The 16,020-nt window shown below is 50.5% G+C and overlaps 1 protein-coding gene across 2 annotated transcripts in view; it reads right to left on the minus strand.

The window, feature by feature from the left end:
• GLIPR2 (GLI pathogenesis-related 2) overlaps nucleotides 1-15,434 on the minus strand; it is a 22,027-nt gene extending 6,593 nt beyond the window's left edge. Inside the window, exons 1-5 of one of the 2 annotated variants that reach the window (XR_001008291.1) lie at nucleotides 15,174-15,434; nucleotides 12,247-12,384; nucleotides 9,413-9,521; nucleotides 8,618-8,721; nucleotides 6,300-6,377 (exon numbers count right to left, since the gene is read on the minus strand). Coding sequence is in view for 1 of the 2 variants with exons in the window: in XM_012000612.1 (XP_011856002.1) it covers nucleotides 6,300-6,377; nucleotides 8,618-8,721; nucleotides 9,413-9,521; nucleotides 11,095-11,140 (337 nt within the window). In the remaining variant the exon portion in view is untranslated. Of the gene's footprint in view, nucleotides 1-6,299; nucleotides 6,378-8,617; nucleotides 8,722-9,412; nucleotides 9,522-11,094; nucleotides 11,141-12,246; nucleotides 12,385-15,173 lie in introns of those variants that run through there. The other variant, XM_012000612.1, reaches the window with a different exon arrangement.
• Nucleotides 15,435-16,020: the final 586 nt, after the last annotated feature.

The raw sequence follows: 16,020 nt of genomic DNA on the forward strand, positions 1-16,020 counted from the left end.
TGTCTCAAAGGAAAAAAAAAAAAAAAAAAAAAAAAACCCATAAAGTCACACAGCCCAAGTATCCATCAACAAATGAAAGGATAAGCAAAATGTGGGATATATATATATATATATGTATATATGTGTGTATATATATGTGTATATGTGTGTGTGTGTATAATAGAATATTATTCAGCTTTAAAAAGGAATTCTGAGGCCGGGCATAGTGGCTCATGCCTGTAATCCTAGCACTTTGGGAAACTAAGAGGGGTGGATCACCTGGGGTCAGGAGTTTGAGACTAGCTGGGTCAATGTGGTAAAACCACGTCTCTACTAAAAATACAAAAATTAGCTGGGTGTGGTGGTGGGTGCTTGTAACCCCAGCTACTTGGGAGGCTGAGGCAGGAGAGTCGCTTGAACCTGGGAAGCGGAGGTTGCAGTGGGCCAAGACTATACCACTACACTCCAGCCTGGGCGACAGAGTGAGGCTCCATCTCAAAATAATAAAAAATAAAAAAATAAAAAGGAGGCTGAGTGTGGTGGATCACGTCTGTAATCCCAGCACTTTGAGAGGCCAAGGTGGGCAGATCAAGAGGTCAGGAGTTCGAGACCAGCCTGGCCAACATAGTGAAACCCCATCTCTACCAAAAATACAAAAATTAGCTGGGCATGATGGCGGGTGCCTGTAATCCCAGCTACTTGGGAGGCTGAGGCAGGATAATCTCTTGAACGCGGGAGGCAGAGGTTGCAGTGAGCCAAGATGAGGCCATTACACTCCAGCCCGGGCAACAGTGTGAGACTCCTTCTCAAATAAAATAAAATAAAAAGGAATTCTGACACGTGCTCTAATATGGGTAAACCTTGAAAACATGATACTAAGTGAAATGGACACAAATGGACAAATACTCTATGATTCCATTTATATGAGGTAGCTAGAATAGTTAAAACCAAAGCAGAACAATGGTTGGGGTGGGGTGGGTGGGGATGGTTTCCGGATGAAACTTATTCTCATAAGGAGTGCGCAACCTAGATCCCTTGCATGAGGAATTCATAATAGGGTTTGTGCTCCTATGAGAATCTAATGCCACTGCTGATCTGACAGGAGGCGGAGCTCAAGCAGTAATCTCACTCGCCCACTGCTCACCTCCTGCTGTGCGGCCCAGTTCTTAACAGGCCATGGGCCCATACAAGTCCACCGCCCAGGAGTTGGGGACCCCTGGTCTAAGGGGTACTGAGTTTTAATCTGTGAAGATGAAAATAATTCTAGAGATGGATGGTGGTGATGATTGCATAACAGTGTAAATGTATTTAATGCCACTGAATCGTACACCTAAAATGGTTAAAATGGTAAATTTTCAGTTATATATGCTTTACCACAATTTCTTTTTTTTTTTCTTTTTGTTTTTTTTAATACATGGCTTCACTCTGTTGCCCAGGCTGGAGTGCAGTGGTGCAATCGTGGTTCACTGCAACCTCAACCTCCTTGGCTCAAGCAATCCTCCTACCTCCTACCTCAGCCGCCTGAGTAACCAGGACCACAGGCACATGCCACTGCACCCAGCTAGTTTTTTAATTTTTTAATTTTTTTTTTTTTTTTGAGATGGAGTCTCGCTCTGTCACCCAGGCTGGTCTTGAACTCCCAACCTCAGGTGATCCGCCCACCTCAGCCTCCCAAAGTGCTGGGATTACAGGCATGAGCCACGGTGCCCGGCCTAGTTTTTAAATTTTTTTGTAGAGACGGGATCTTGCCATATTGTCCAGGCTGGTCTTGAGCTCCTGGACTGAAGGGATCCTCTTGCCTTGGCCTCCCAAAGTACTGGAGTTACAGGCATAAGTCACCACATCTAGCCTATTTTACTAAAAAATTAAAAAACGAAAGTGGGAGAGAGAGGAAGAGACTGGCGTCCACACTCTTCTAATTCTTTAGGGAAGAGACAAAGTCGGTGCTTCCCATTGCATCCTGTATATGGTAAGGACTGAAATAAATGTTTGTGGATTAAATTCTATTTTTTCCCCTATAGTTAAACTTCTTTTAAAACTTTTTTTTTTTTTTTGAGACAGAATCTCACTCTGTTGCCCAGGCTGGAGTGCAGTGGCATGATCTCATCTCACTGCAAGCTCCACCTCCTGGGTTCAAGTGATTCTCCTGCCTCAGCCTCCTGAGTAGCTGGGATTACAGGTGCACACCACCACACCCAGCTAATTTTTGTATTTTTGGTAGAGATGGGGTTTCGCCATATTGGCCAGGGTGGTCTTGAACTCCTGACCTCAAGTGATCCACCTGCCTTGGCCTCCCAAAGCACTAGGATTACAGGCATGAGCCACCATGCCTGGCCACTTAAAACATTAAAAAATTTAGCTATAATTTATTTGTCTGCATTCGCAGAGGACTGAAAGTTACTAAATTGTTTATGAAAATAATCAAATGTAAACACGAATCTAGTTGACATGATACAATTGAAGAATGAAAAGAAAACAAACCCTAAGTACAATTATGCATATTTGCCACTATCTTTAAACTTGTATTAACTGCTGTTTAATAAGCTCTGGTTTCCACCCAGAATAGAGGATAAAGACTGCTTGCCTATTTGCCCTTGGCTCTTCATACATTTGGGTCACAGCTCCAGGCTCTCGGCAGCCTGGTGTCCCTACTTCTACAGGCCATTTCCAAAGGCTCAAGTCCTTTCTTACACTAGCCTGCTCTCACAGGAGACCACATGCTTGGGCCATTGACCCTCCCACTCTCTCTGTCTCCCAGAAAAGGAAGAAGCTGCCATTTATCCACTGGTTGCCAAGAAAATAATTAGACACAAAGTGCACATCAGCAGCACAAGTGCCTGTGGCAGCCTTTTCCAAGCTGATGAGGCTAAGCAATCTTTTTTCTCGCGGGGGTGGTTTCTGTCTGCACAGAGGGAATTAAGCTATGGGTATTCAGAGATGAAGTAAATGACACAACTTCCTTAGCAACCATCAAATACACACTGGTTGCTAACTCTAGTCCACTAACGAAGGTTCCTTTTTGTTTTTCCTAAAGGGATGACATCTTCTTTCCTGCTGTGAATCAAACTTCCTAGAATATATCTTTGAAAAACACACTAAATATGTCACAGTATATCCTCGCAAGGGAATAATGTGCAGAGGTAAGAAAGAATGAACGAGCACTTTTTGTATGATATGGCACACTCTCTGACAAGCATAAAACAGGTCATATACTCTGACACCAGAGTGCAGAAAAGGGAAGAGAACATTTATACACACACGCTGGCGTAAGCACAGGATAACTCCGGAATGATTCACAGGAAACTGGTATCTCTGGTTGTCTCTTGGGAGTGAAAGTGCTAGGGGTCAGGGCTGGAAAGAAAACTTTTCACCTTCGATAGCTCCCAATGTTCATATCATATAAAAATATTATTCATCAGGAGGCTAAGGTGGGAAAATTGCGTGAACCTGGAAGGTGGAGGTTGCAGTGAGCCGAGATTGCGCCACTGCACTCCAGCCTGGGCAATGGAGTGAGACTCTGTCTCAAAGGAAAAAAAAAAAAAAAAAAAAAAATATATATATATATATATATATATATAATTCATTCAGAATAAGCATACATAATAAAATATAAATAAACATAATATAATTTAAACAGAATATATCAAAGTAATGATAAGATATTATTTCTCTTCACTCAGCACACTGCAGTGACTGACCAGCATCCTTCATCACAAGATGCTGGCCTGGGTGGGGTTGGATTATAGGGTATTTCTTTTTTTTTTTTTTTTTTGGAGACTGTCTCACTCTGTCACCCAGACAGGAGTGCAGTGGTGGGATCTTGGCTCACCACAACCTCCACCTCCAGGATTCAAGCAGTTCTCGTGTCTTAGCATCCCGAGTAGCTGAGATTACAGGCATGCATCACCACACTTGGCTAATTTTTGTATTTTTAGTAGAGATGGGGTTTCACCATGTTGGCCAGGCTGATCTTGAACTCCTGACCTCAAATGATCTGCTTGCCTCGGCCTCCCAAAGTGTAGGGATTACAGGTGTGAACCACTGCACCTGGCCAAAGGGTATTTCAAAGGCTCTTTCACCTACAACAAGGACTCAGGTCAGGGAATCCATGAACAGAGATGCAGCAAGAAGGAGTTGCAGACAGGGTCTGGGGGAGGCTGAGGCAGGATGGGCATGAAGATCTTTAAGGGTCTTGCAAGCCCCCAGTATGACACCACCCAAAATCTCATTCCTGTCTTAGGATCAGGCTCTGTCTGCCCCCAGGCACTGCCTGTTGGTACCTGGAACAGCACAAGGGCTGGCTGCTCTGGGATTTTCCTCTTTAGGGATGGGAGGTGTAGGGCAATGAGTGAAATGAGTAGTCAGTGATCATGGAAAGTTGGGCTCTGACTCTTGTGAGAGTCCTGTCTTGGAGTGGGAGTGGTGGAAAAAGCATCATATCAGGGACAGAAGGCATGAGAAAGGCTGCTTCCCTTTTCTAGGCCTCAGTTTCTTCCTCTCCAAAATGGGTAGAATAAAGCCCCACTTTTTTTTTTTTTTTTGAGACAGAGTCTCGTCCTTGTTGCCCGGGCTGGAGTGGGCAATCTCCACTCACGGCAACCTCTGCCTCCCAGGTTCAAGTGAGTCTCCTGCCTCAGCCTCCTGAGTAGCTGGGATTACAGACATCTGCCACCACACCTGGCTTTTTTTTTTTTTTTTTTTTCCATTTTCAGTAGAGACAGGGTTTCACCATGTAGGCCAGGCTAGTCTTGAACTCCTGACCTCAAGTGATCCACCCGCCTTGGCCTCCCAAAGTGTTAGGATTACAGGTGTGGGCCACCGCGCCTGGCCTGTGGAGGCACTTTCTAATTACCACGTGGTGCACACACACACACACACACAGTGCTAGTTAATAACTTGCTCGGACACGTGTCCGATTGCTCAAGAATCTTGCTCATGGGAAAAGCAAACCCAGAAGCTATGAAATAAGAAGTCTTCTGGACATCATCTCTGTTAAAAGAAGACAAGGTCCTGCCTACACATCCTTAATCAATAGCAGGAACTTGTTACTGGTCCCTCCCCACACTCTTAGATATCCTTGCCCTAGAATCACCTGTTCACACTCAAAGCCCTGCCAGCGCGGCCTGGAGTCCTGCAGGGGTTAATGGAGGGGAGGAATGCCTCAGCAGATGCTTCTGCCTCTGCCCCAGAGTCCCAGGAACAACGCAACACAACATGGTTGCAGAAACCCCCACCCTGAAGGGCAGGCAGCAAACCACAGGAAACGGTGACTGGCGCTGAGAACCTGTCACTTCCTGCTTCTGGAGCACCCCTCTAGAGGGTGGAAGGCCTCAAGGCTCTCCTTGTGGGTGGGACAGATGGGGTAGGAGGAACGAGGTGAGCAGAGTCCCTTTCTCTGTTTTCCTGGTGCCTTCTGGTCAGAGAAACTCCCGCCCCCTTCTAACACCATCCTGGGCCCCAGGCGGCTCTGAGTCGGTTTTGAGGAAAGACAAGGAGACTGGTGAGCCCAGCAAAAGGCAGAGGGAGCCCAGGGCACAGGGCGGCTGCCCGGAGCTTTTGTCAGGGGAGGCCTATGGGAAGGGAACATGGACGCACGGAAGGTTCCTCCCTACACTTGAATCACCAGCTCTCAGGATATCCCTTAGAAGCCACCTTCTCCCTCTCCCCTGGGAAGAGGGGACAGGAATTGACTCAAGTCCACACAGCAAAGGGTGCCAGAGCTGAGACTAGATCCAGGTTCTCTGCACCCCAAGCTCCTTAACTGCAAACTAGAGCAGAAAGGGGAAGGGAGAAAGCCAGGGAGACCGCGAGGGTGGGGGAAGGGTGTGGGGTGTGGAGGGAGGAGTGCCAGCAGCTTGAGCCTTCTCCTGATGGCCCCAGGGAGCCATGACAATTGAATCAGGAGAGCATCAGGGGCAGAGACAATTTTAGAAGTATTGAGGCTGCTGGAGAGCAGGATGGATGGCAGAAAACAAGACTAGACACAAGGTGACCAGTTCAGGAATGAAGCTCCAAACAGCTTTGGAAATCCAGTCTCCTATGACACACTCCAGGAATGGGAAGAGCTCTGAGCTGATGGGGCAGGATTCAGCAGCTGGGGGCTCACAGAGGGAGCAGAGCACGTAGCAGGGGGAAGCTGGAGATGTTATGGGAAAAGGAGAGCTTTGGTCTGTGGTCAAGGTCAATCCAGAGAAACATGGAAGAGGTTAAACAGGAAGGAAAGGGTTGATTTTTTTAGAGGGCTGGTTCGTCTCTGAAGTCAGACACCCAACCTGCATTGCTGCCCAGGGCCAGGCCCCTGGTGAGACCCTGCCACTCACCAGTCCCCGAGGTGAAGCCAGGCTGCTGGAAGTTATAGTTCTTGATTTCACTGTACCATCTATCAGCCACCTCCTTTCCTGTGTGGAAATGACATTGTTCTAAAACTCAGCCACAAAATCCACCCACTCCCTATTGCCTGCATCTCCTCCCATTAGCCCCAAGCCACCTATCCAGCAATTAGACATCTGAGAAAGCCCCAGTCAGCTGATGCATCCTGGATGCTGCTTTGCAGACTCCTAAGGACTCCTGCCCATGAGCATGGCCAGGCTGAAGAGTGGGCCTTCTGCGGGGCTGGGAAGAGCACTGGCCTGGGGTCAGGGAACCTGCACCTATCCCCCCCCAACCCACACACACTGACTTGCTGTGTAATCCTGGGCAAAGCCTTCCCTCTCTGGGTCTCAGTACAATGAAAAGTTTGAAGGCAATATACTGCAAGGGCCTTCTGATGATGCTCCGAGTTTCTAGGAGACTATACTGTTATCTCACCCCATGTGCAGCTCTTGAAACATCCATAGTTGGAAAGACAATCAGGCTGGTAAGCCAAGGATCTCCACTGTGGGCAGGAGGGCCCTCACCTGGGGCATCCACCGTTCCCACAGGTGTTCATATGGGCAGGCGTTTCCCTGGGAGCTGATGCTCTCCCGGCCAGAGCCAGGAGTGGGGACCTCAGAGCAGTCAGTCTCAAATGTGTGCAAGAATCTTGTTAACGGGCAGATTCCGATTCAGTAGGTCTAGGGAGGGACTTAGGATTCTGCATTTCTGCTCCCAGATGCTACTGCTGATCCATGTTCCACACATCAGCCTCACCTGGAGAGCATTTAACAAATACTAATGCCTGGGTCCTTCCTCGGACCAACTGTGTCTGTCTCTGGAGGACAGACTCAGGCATTTTTTGTTGTTGTTGTTTGTTTGTTTGTTTTTTCTGAGACAGAGTTTTGCTCTTGTTGCCCAGGCCAGAGTGCAACGGCACGATCTCAGCTCACAGCAACCTCCGCCTCCCAGGTTCAAGCGATTCTCTTGCCTCAGCCTCCTGAGTAGCTGGGATTACAGGCATGCGCCACCACACCCGGCTAATTTTTGTATTTTTAGTACAGATGGGGTTTCTCCATGTTGGTCATGCTGGTCTCGAACCCCTGACCTCAGGTGATCAACCTGCCTCGGCCTCCCAAAGTGCTGGGATTGCAGGCATGAGCTACTGTGCCTGGCCTGGTATTTTTTTTAAAGTTTCACAAAAGATTCCAATGTGCGGCCAGAGTAGGGAACCACTGGCTCAGAGACCACCTACCCAACCCCCTCTCTGTAGAGACGGGAAACTGGGGGCAGAGGAGGGAGGGACCTGCTTAAGGCTCCCAAGGGAGCCCGTGCAAGGCTGGGATGGACCGTGTCTCCTGAATGCCCACCTTCCTGTCCTATGCCCTCCCGGGGCCCATCAAGGGCCACAGCCTGGGCTTGGGAAGGAGCCTGCAGGCTGAGGGCGCGGCTTCGGAGGGAGGGGTGAGTAGGGGGTTCCCGAGGAGCTCACACACGCCTCCCAGTGGGGGTGCCAAGGACCATGCTGCACAGGAGCCCTGGCTTAGGCTGCCCTAGGGAAACCAAGAGCACTCGGGGGAACTCCCAGGAATGTGAGGCCGGGGAGGGAGTGAGTCATTCTCCCACTGGTGTTTGGAGAAAGCTTCAGAGATCCAGATAGCTCTCCAATATTCTTCCTAAAAAGCCACATCAGGGCTGTCAGGGTCAGAGGGTCAGAAAGCTCAAGAATGTCCGGGCGGCGCGGTGGGATCATTCCAGATTGAGACCTTGCATGGAGACGTTGTCTTTTCCATTATTATTATTTTTTTTCCAAAATGGAAAAAGCTCTATTGCTTTTCTTCTATTACAAAAGTAATACACCAGCACTACTGGTAGTGTATCACCAGTACAGTAGGAAAGTAAAATTTCTCGGGAAGAAAATAACATTTCTCGGTAGCTGGGGATGCTCTGGTGCCCACAGAATCAGGCTGAGATTCTGTACAAAAGCGGTCTGTCTCCCCAGCCCCCACTCCTTGGCCGGGGAGCTTCTCCGAAAGTGGGGGCCTGGTCAGTCTGACTCATCTCTGTGTCCCTGGCACCCGGCACAGGCCTGGCACTGAGCCAGCCATCAGAGACCTTGTGGTGAACTGAAGTCAGCCTGGGAGCAGATTCAGAGAGCTCTGGTTTTCCTTTCCTTTCCTAGGCCTGTGGCTACACCGCGAGGGTGCTGGAGCCAGGAGGCATTTGAGGAGGACTTGTCCTTCTTCCAACTCCCACAGAGAGGAGAGAAGCTGAAAATGTGACCCACCTGTCTGATCGTAGGATGCCCATGCGAGGTTCTCCCCACACTGGCCGCGGCTGGACTCTGGGCTGTGCTTGAGGATCCTCGTGCTGGCCAGGGCTTCAGAATACCTGCAGAGTCCACAGTGCCTCCTCAGAGCAGGTGCAGTTCAGAGAACCCCCAAAGTATGTGCCCCAAGCTAGTGTGGCTGAGTTTCCTTCCCTGCCCAGGGCTCGCAGAGGAGCTAGAGGAACACCACTCCTGCATGACTGCTGAGCCTCCCAGCAGTCCCATTCCACAGAGGAGCAAGTTGAGGCTCAGAGGAACAAAGGGACCTGCCCAGGAGAGTGACAGAGTGGTTATTCAAGTGTGGTTGTATCTGATCCCAAAACCTGGTCCCCGAAACCATGTGGGGCCCCCCAACCTTTTTTTTTTTTTTTTTTTTTTTTTTTGAGATCTTGTCTCACTCTGTCACCCAGGCTGGAGTGCAGTGGCATGATCTTGGTTTACTTGGTTCACTTGGTTCACTGCAACCTCCACCTCCCGGGTTCAAGCGATTCTCCTGCCTCAGCCTCCCGAGTAGCTGGGACTACAGGCACCCACCACCACACCTGGCTAATTTTTGTATTTTTAGTAGAGACAGTTTCACCATGTTGGCCAGGCTGGTCTTGAACTCCTGACCTCAGGTGATCCGCCCGCTTCGGCCTCTCAAAGTGCTGAAATTACAGGTGTGAGCCACTGTGCCTGGCCACAGGGCCCCTTTGTGACTGCAACAGTGGCACATGAAGGGCCCAAGTCACCCGGATGTGCTAGGGGACTCACTGTTGAGCCTCCCGGTTGAGCTTCTTGCAGAGCTTCAGTGGGGGGACGCCATGCTTCTGCCGATACTCATTGTGGGCCTTCAGGACCTCATTATGAAACTGTTTGGAAGCTGGAATGATTGCAAAATGGAGAATGGCTCAGTGCAGAGAAAACACTCATCAAAAGTGTAATGGCATGCTGAAAGCAACACCCAGCTCAAACCTCAGGCCATGTGGACGGGATGCTGCTCCCCTCCAACACCTGGCACCCCAGCCAAGTGGCCCTCCTCCACGCCACTGCTCACCTTACCTGGCATTGTGCTCCATATCTCTGCACATCTAAAGCCCATGGATCATGTGGGGCCTTATGGGCCATGTTAGGGATTTGGGTCTTTATCCAAGGCAATAGGGAAGCCACTGAAAGGGAGCAGGGCAGTGAGCTCCATGTGTTTCTCAGAGACCCTGCTGGCTGCTAAGTGGAGGATGCACAGAAACACAGAGCAGATTTGGGGACCTGGACAGTCAGCAATAGGACTTCGGAAGTAAAATATCTGAAGGAGACCGGGTATCTCAGGCTGGATCTAGGGAGAGCAGAGGGGACTGGAATGGGCCAGAGCTGGGAGTCCAGAAAGAGGCCTCCTGGCTGGGGAGGAAGGCACCTATGCTGGGTGGGTGAAGCCAAGGAGACAGAGGGACAGACAAAGAGACAAGGGAAGGACAGCCCTGGGGAAGCAGAGTGTGAGGGTGAGTTTTAGGTGCCGACTTGACTGAACTAAGGAATACCTCGAGAATTGGTAAAGCATTATTTTGGGGTGTGTTTGTAGGGGTGTTTCCAGAGGAGACTGGTGTGTGAGTCTGAGTGGGGAAGATCCACTCTCAACGTGGGTGGGTGTCATCCAATCAGACAACCTGGGGACCCACACAGAAACCTACTGCAGCGGCAGAGCCACCGCAGAGTCCCCACTAGGACAGTGCCTAATGGAGCTGCAGAAGTGCAGCCACCCCAAGACCCCAGAACTGTGGAGCTACCAGCATGCAACATGGGCCTGGGAAGGCTGAAAGCATGAGGCTTCGACCTGAGAGAGCTGAAGCCGGACAGCCCTAAGCCTTGGAGGTGGGGCTGCCTGAGGCCCTGGGGCCCAACTCCCACCCAGTGTGCCCAGGAGGCAGGAGATGGAATCAGAGGGGATTATTCTCCAGCCTTAAGATTGAATGTTTTCCCTACTGTGTTGTGGACTTACTTGGGACCAGTTACCTTCTTTCCTATTTCTCCCTTTTGGAATGAGAACGTCTATCCTATGCCTGTCCCACCACTGTATTTTGGAGTAGATAAGTTGTTTTGATTTCACAGGCTCACAGCTGGAAGGAATATGTCTCTGGGTGAATTGTGCCTTAAATCTCACCTGTATCTAATTTAGATGAGACTTTGGACTTTGAGTTGGTGCCAGAACAAGTTAAGACTTGGGGCTATTGGGATGGAATGAATATATTTTGTATGTGGGGAGGACATGAGTTTTGGGGAGCCATGGGCAGAATGCTTTGGTTTGAACGTCCCCTCCAAAACTCATGCTAAAATTTAATTGTCAATGTAACAGTGTTGAGGAGTGAGATCTTTAAGAGGTGATTAGAGGGCATTATCACAGGACTGGGCTCCTGGTAAAAGAATGAGTTTGGCCCGGCCTTCTCCCTGTCTTGACTGCTTACTTGCCCTTCTGCTTTTCCATGGGATAATGCAGCATGAGGGCTTCATCAGATGCCAGTGTCATGCTCTTGGACTTCCCAGCCTCCAGAACTGTGAGCCAAATAAACGGTTTTTTAATAAATTACCCAGTGTGTGGTATTCTTTTATAGCAGCAGAAAATGGACTAAGACACAGAATAGGAGAAGAGTGTAGCAAAGAAAGTGGAGGTGGTGGGAGGGTGAGTGGTATGATCAGCAGGCCCAGGGCTGCAGTGGGGAAGAGGCGAAGCCCATGCCCAATTAGGTCATGATCTCAGAAAGGGCAAAGTCAAGGAAGCTGTGGTTAGGGAGAGAATAAGTAGGTGAAGCCAAAAGCAAGCCAGATCAATAGTGAACAGAAGCCATACCAATTTGGATCTGAAATGATCCCCATCCATCCATCCATCCATCCATCCATCCATCCATCCATCCACCATCCTCCATCCATCCATCCAATATCTTCCATTCATCTGTCCATCCACCATTCATCCAACATCCTCCATCCATCCACCCATCCACCTAATATCTTCCATACATCTATCCATGCAACATTATCATCCATCTAACATTACCCATCCATCCAGCATCATTCATCCATACATCTACCATTCATCCAAGGCCCATTCATCTATCCTCCATTTACCAGTTCATCTGCTCTCTGAGTGCTTCCCCTATGCCATGTCCCATATCGTGTGCTAAGGGTCCAGAGACAAGTCAGTCACATGTTGCTCTCAAAGAGCTCACGTACAGAAGGCAGGCAGCCTTGTAAACAGACACTAGCCATGTGATAGGTGTCAAGATGCAGGTAAGCATAGATGCAAAAGGAACTTGGAGATTAACCTAACATGGGATCAGGAAGGAGGCAACTCCCAATATGAGGCCCCAGAAATGTCTGAACAGGGGCCAGCCAGCCAGGCTATGATGAAGACACCGAGCACCTTACTCAGGAATCTGAGAGTTCCCTTCTGTGGAAATGGGGGTGAGTTGGATGGGTTCTGAGTGAGGGCCACAGAAGGCCCTTCTGCTGAACTGGTACCATCAGGCCACAGCCTGTCCCTCAAAGACTGGCTGTGGGTAGTGGCAGGAAGGGTGTGAACCATAAAGGAAGTGCCACGCTCTTCCTCTACCCCAGGTCACCTTCACCAGTGCCTTTCTCCTACTCTGCTGCCTTTCACCCAAGGCTGAGGAGATGATGCAACAGGGAGTCCTCGTCCCTTTTCTCATAGCCAGATCTCCCATGTCTCCTGGGCCCTCAAGTCAAATCCCATGGAATTTCTGAGGGGACGTAAGGGAAAGAAGACCCAGGGCTTGCCTTCAGGGGGTTTGGGGGCTGCAGACCCAAGAGCTACAGACCCAGGAGGGGAAGGTAACTGCAGGTCACACCTGCATGGTGGAGCTGTCCACGGGCCTTCTGAGAAAGAGGAAGTAGACTGTTAGATAAAGAGTACGTGGACCAAGCTCTAGAACTTGGGCTCATTAAGGCTGTCCAGTGAGGTCCAGTCACAGTAATGTGGGCAGGGCAGGGATATGGGGGCTCTGAACCCCGGGATTGTGAGGTTTTGGTTACCAGGCAGAGGTGGGGAGACCTGGAGGTGGAAACTGATCATGGGGACAGGCGTTAAGGCAGAGGGCGGAGCTACAACCTGAAGTATCAGGACTTCCTGGCCAACAGGCGGACCAAGCCCTTGTCAATAGGAAAAACAAAGATTTCAGGTCTACAGTGGAGAGGCGAAAAGCCAGAGGTGTTGTTTAACGTGTATAGAGTTTCAGTTTGGCAATATGAAAAAGCTGTGGAGCTCTGGTGCATAGCAATGTAAATATACTTAACTCTACAGAACTGCACACTTAAAAATGGTTAAGATGATACATTTTATATTATGCATTTTTACCATGATAAAAAGATTTCAGGGTTAGCATGTTAATGTGGTATTTGGGATAAGGAGTCAGAGAGGCTTTTAAAGAATATCTCACAGGGAAATGCCAGGGGCGATGGCAACTCATGGGACCCCGCTGGGGGTCTCATTGACCAGTTTAAGAAGAGTTAGCTGGGTAGCATGGCCTCCGGGAACCCAAGGGTTCTTGGGCCATGGGCTGCTTCCCCGGCCTGGTCCCTGCTTTGTGCAAGAGACAGTGGTGATTTGAGGTGTGTTGAGGCTGGAAAGGGGGTTTAATGAGGAATTGGTACAAGGATGGGGAATGTTCAGCCTGGAGAGGACCAGCCTCTGGAGGACACACTGGAGGCCCCTGATGAATTCTGGGGCCCTGAGGGAAAGCTGGGGCCAGTGGGTAGAAAGGCAGGATGACAGATTTCAGCTCAGTCTAAGAAAGATCTTTCCTAGTTAAAGCTTCTGACGACCTAAAGGAGCTACCTCACAAGGTAGTGAGCTCTCTGCCACTGAAGGAATTCAAGCAGGTGAGCCCCTCTTGGAGGGTCTCAGGCCCTGAGTCAGAGGACCTTCAAGTCCCTTCCAATCCTGAGATCCTATAACATCCCGCTGGGGTAGGAGTGAGAGGAGACAAGATGAACAACTGACCCAAGACGTGCAGGAGTTTCCCAAACAAGCTTCTCTCAGGAGACACTGATCAGAACGAGTGCGTGTGCAGGCAAGGGCCCATATGGGTGACACCGCCAAGGTGACGGGGGTCCCCATCCGAGTGGCAGGGTTGTCCAGGCCCATCCTAAAGTCCCTTCTAGCTCCCATGTCCCGGACAGGCCACGGTGGGTCTCGTGGGACACCACAGGAGATGCATGAGGCTGAGTGGCACGTGCAGTGGTGACCACAGATGCGTCAGGGAAAGGAGGGCTCCCTGGAGGAGGTGTTCCTGGCTCAGGAAGCATGAATGGAGGAGGCAAACAGCAGAGAAAGAGCCAGGGTGAAGGGACCACGTGTATCCTGGGGCTCTGAAGAGGAGGGGGAGACAGGGGAGTGGGTGGTTCGCTAAGGGGAAGCCAGTTGAAAGGCAGCCTGAGTGCTGGGGTCAGTTTGCACTGGATCCCATAGTGCTGGAGGCCCTTAAGTTTCCTTGGCAGAGAGGGACATATAAGGCTGCTAAAAACTAGGTCACTGCACTCCCAGAATGTGGGAAGTAAAAAGAAACAAAAGTGAAAGTTCCTGTGTCCAAGCAAAGCTCAGTGCCCAGAAGCTGCAGCTAGGCACTGTGTCCGCCAGTGCCAGGCCCCTGAGCCAGGGTTCTCTGGAAGCGGCCAGGAGGCCTTTCTGGTAATCGGTGGCGGGGAGCCCTCTCTCACCACTCCTGGCAACCACACCTTGGGCAGCCCCAGGAGTCCCCTCCCACCGAGGCAACCAGTCCTAGCCCAGGTGGCTCCTCTGAGAGGGCTGCCGCCCCAGGGAGGCAAAGTTATCAGTGGCAGCCACACCTAGCAAGAAGCACACCCCACCCCCACCGAGAAAAACCCAAGGATACAGATAAACATAAGGAGAAAAAAGTTAGAGAAAAGCTGTCCACCTCCCAGTTAGGCAGGGAGAGCCCTCCCAGCCACCCTACGATGGGGGATGGGCAGGGATGACGTCCTCATTGTGTAGGAGGGTAAACTGAGGCTGGAAAGTCCACACGGCCTCAGAGTGCCAACCCCGAGGTCGGAGGAAGTTGCAGGCCCACCCATCCCAGGCCTGCTTTCTCCCACTCTCTGGGCATGTGCTGGGCCTACGCATGATCTTATTTCTCGCCATCTTCTGTGGGAGCTGCCATGGCCTTACCCATGTTTTTTTCTTTCTAATTAGGAAACTGAGGCTTGAGAAGGGAAGTTACCTGCCCAAATTGCCACAACTAGTCCAGATCCTATGCAAAGCCCTGTCCTAAGCCCCCATCCCTCCTCAGGGTCACGGGAGACAAAGGGAATGACGGAAAGAGACAGGGGGTGACTGAGGAGGCCTGGGAGGGGGATCAGACTCGAGGACAGCTGAGGAAAGCAGTAGAAGAAAATAGACAGGGGTGGCAGCTGCCTTCAGATCTCTGAATTGAGCAAAGGAGAGGAAGGAAGAGAAGAGAAGAACGAAGACTTCTCAAGAGCCTCCTCTGTGCCAAGCCCTTTTCCAGCACACCTGGCTGAGGGGCCCCGGGGGAAACCAGGGACTGTGGAGTGCAGGTTACCAGGGTGCCAGACTTGGGGCTTAAAAGAAAGGTCAGAGCTGCTAAAAGGAGGCAGGAGCTGCCTGGGCCCGGCTCCCCAGGGCTGAGGGAAGGGGCTGGGCTGTCTCTGCTGGGGTGGAGGGTATAGATGTCCTAGGTGGGACTGCACTGGGTTCTGGAAGGTCCTTCTGGAGGCCAAGCCTCTACTGCTGGAGGCTCTGTAAAGATTCTGAGGACAAAACAAAAAGCCATGCGTGGTGACTCACGCCTGTGGTCCCAGACTGAGATGGGAGGATCCCTTGAGCCCAGGAGATCAAGGCTGCAGTAAGCCATGATCACACAACTGCACTCCAGCCGGGGTGACAGAGCAAGACCTTGTCTCAAAAGAAAAAAAAAAGATTCTGAGGAGGTGTACGCCCCTCCTCTACCATTTAAACTTTTGGTTGAGACAGGCTCTTCCCTCAGCATCTTCCTCCTCTCCCGAGGCCTCCCTGAGCCCAGCCTGACTCACTCCTGGGCCCTCTCCAGGCTCCTCATGAAAGAGCCGGTGACTGTCAGGGCCCAGGGCAGGAACTGTGAACAGGCCCCTCCGCCCCCTTGGCAAAACCCTGGAAAGAAACCTGGTTCCACCTTGGGGGCAAAGCTGGTTTTGCTTGTTTATCAGGAAGAAAGAATAAAAAGTTGGCAGTTTAAGGAAAAAATAAAGAACGGATTTCAGCTGGGTAACTCCTGCTCTTTAAGCCGGTTCTGGGAATTTCAACAGCCAAATCCCCGCTCTGCCTGGTATTGGCCATGCGATCTTGGACACGCTGCTTCAAC

This window comes from Mandrillus leucophaeus, unplaced genomic scaffold (genome assembly GCF_000951045.1).
Source record: "Mandrillus leucophaeus isolate KB7577 unplaced genomic scaffold, Mleu.le_1.0 Scaffold632, whole genome shotgun sequence".
NCBI classification, from domain to species: Eukaryota; Metazoa; Chordata; class Mammalia; order Primates; family Cercopithecidae; genus Mandrillus; species Mandrillus leucophaeus.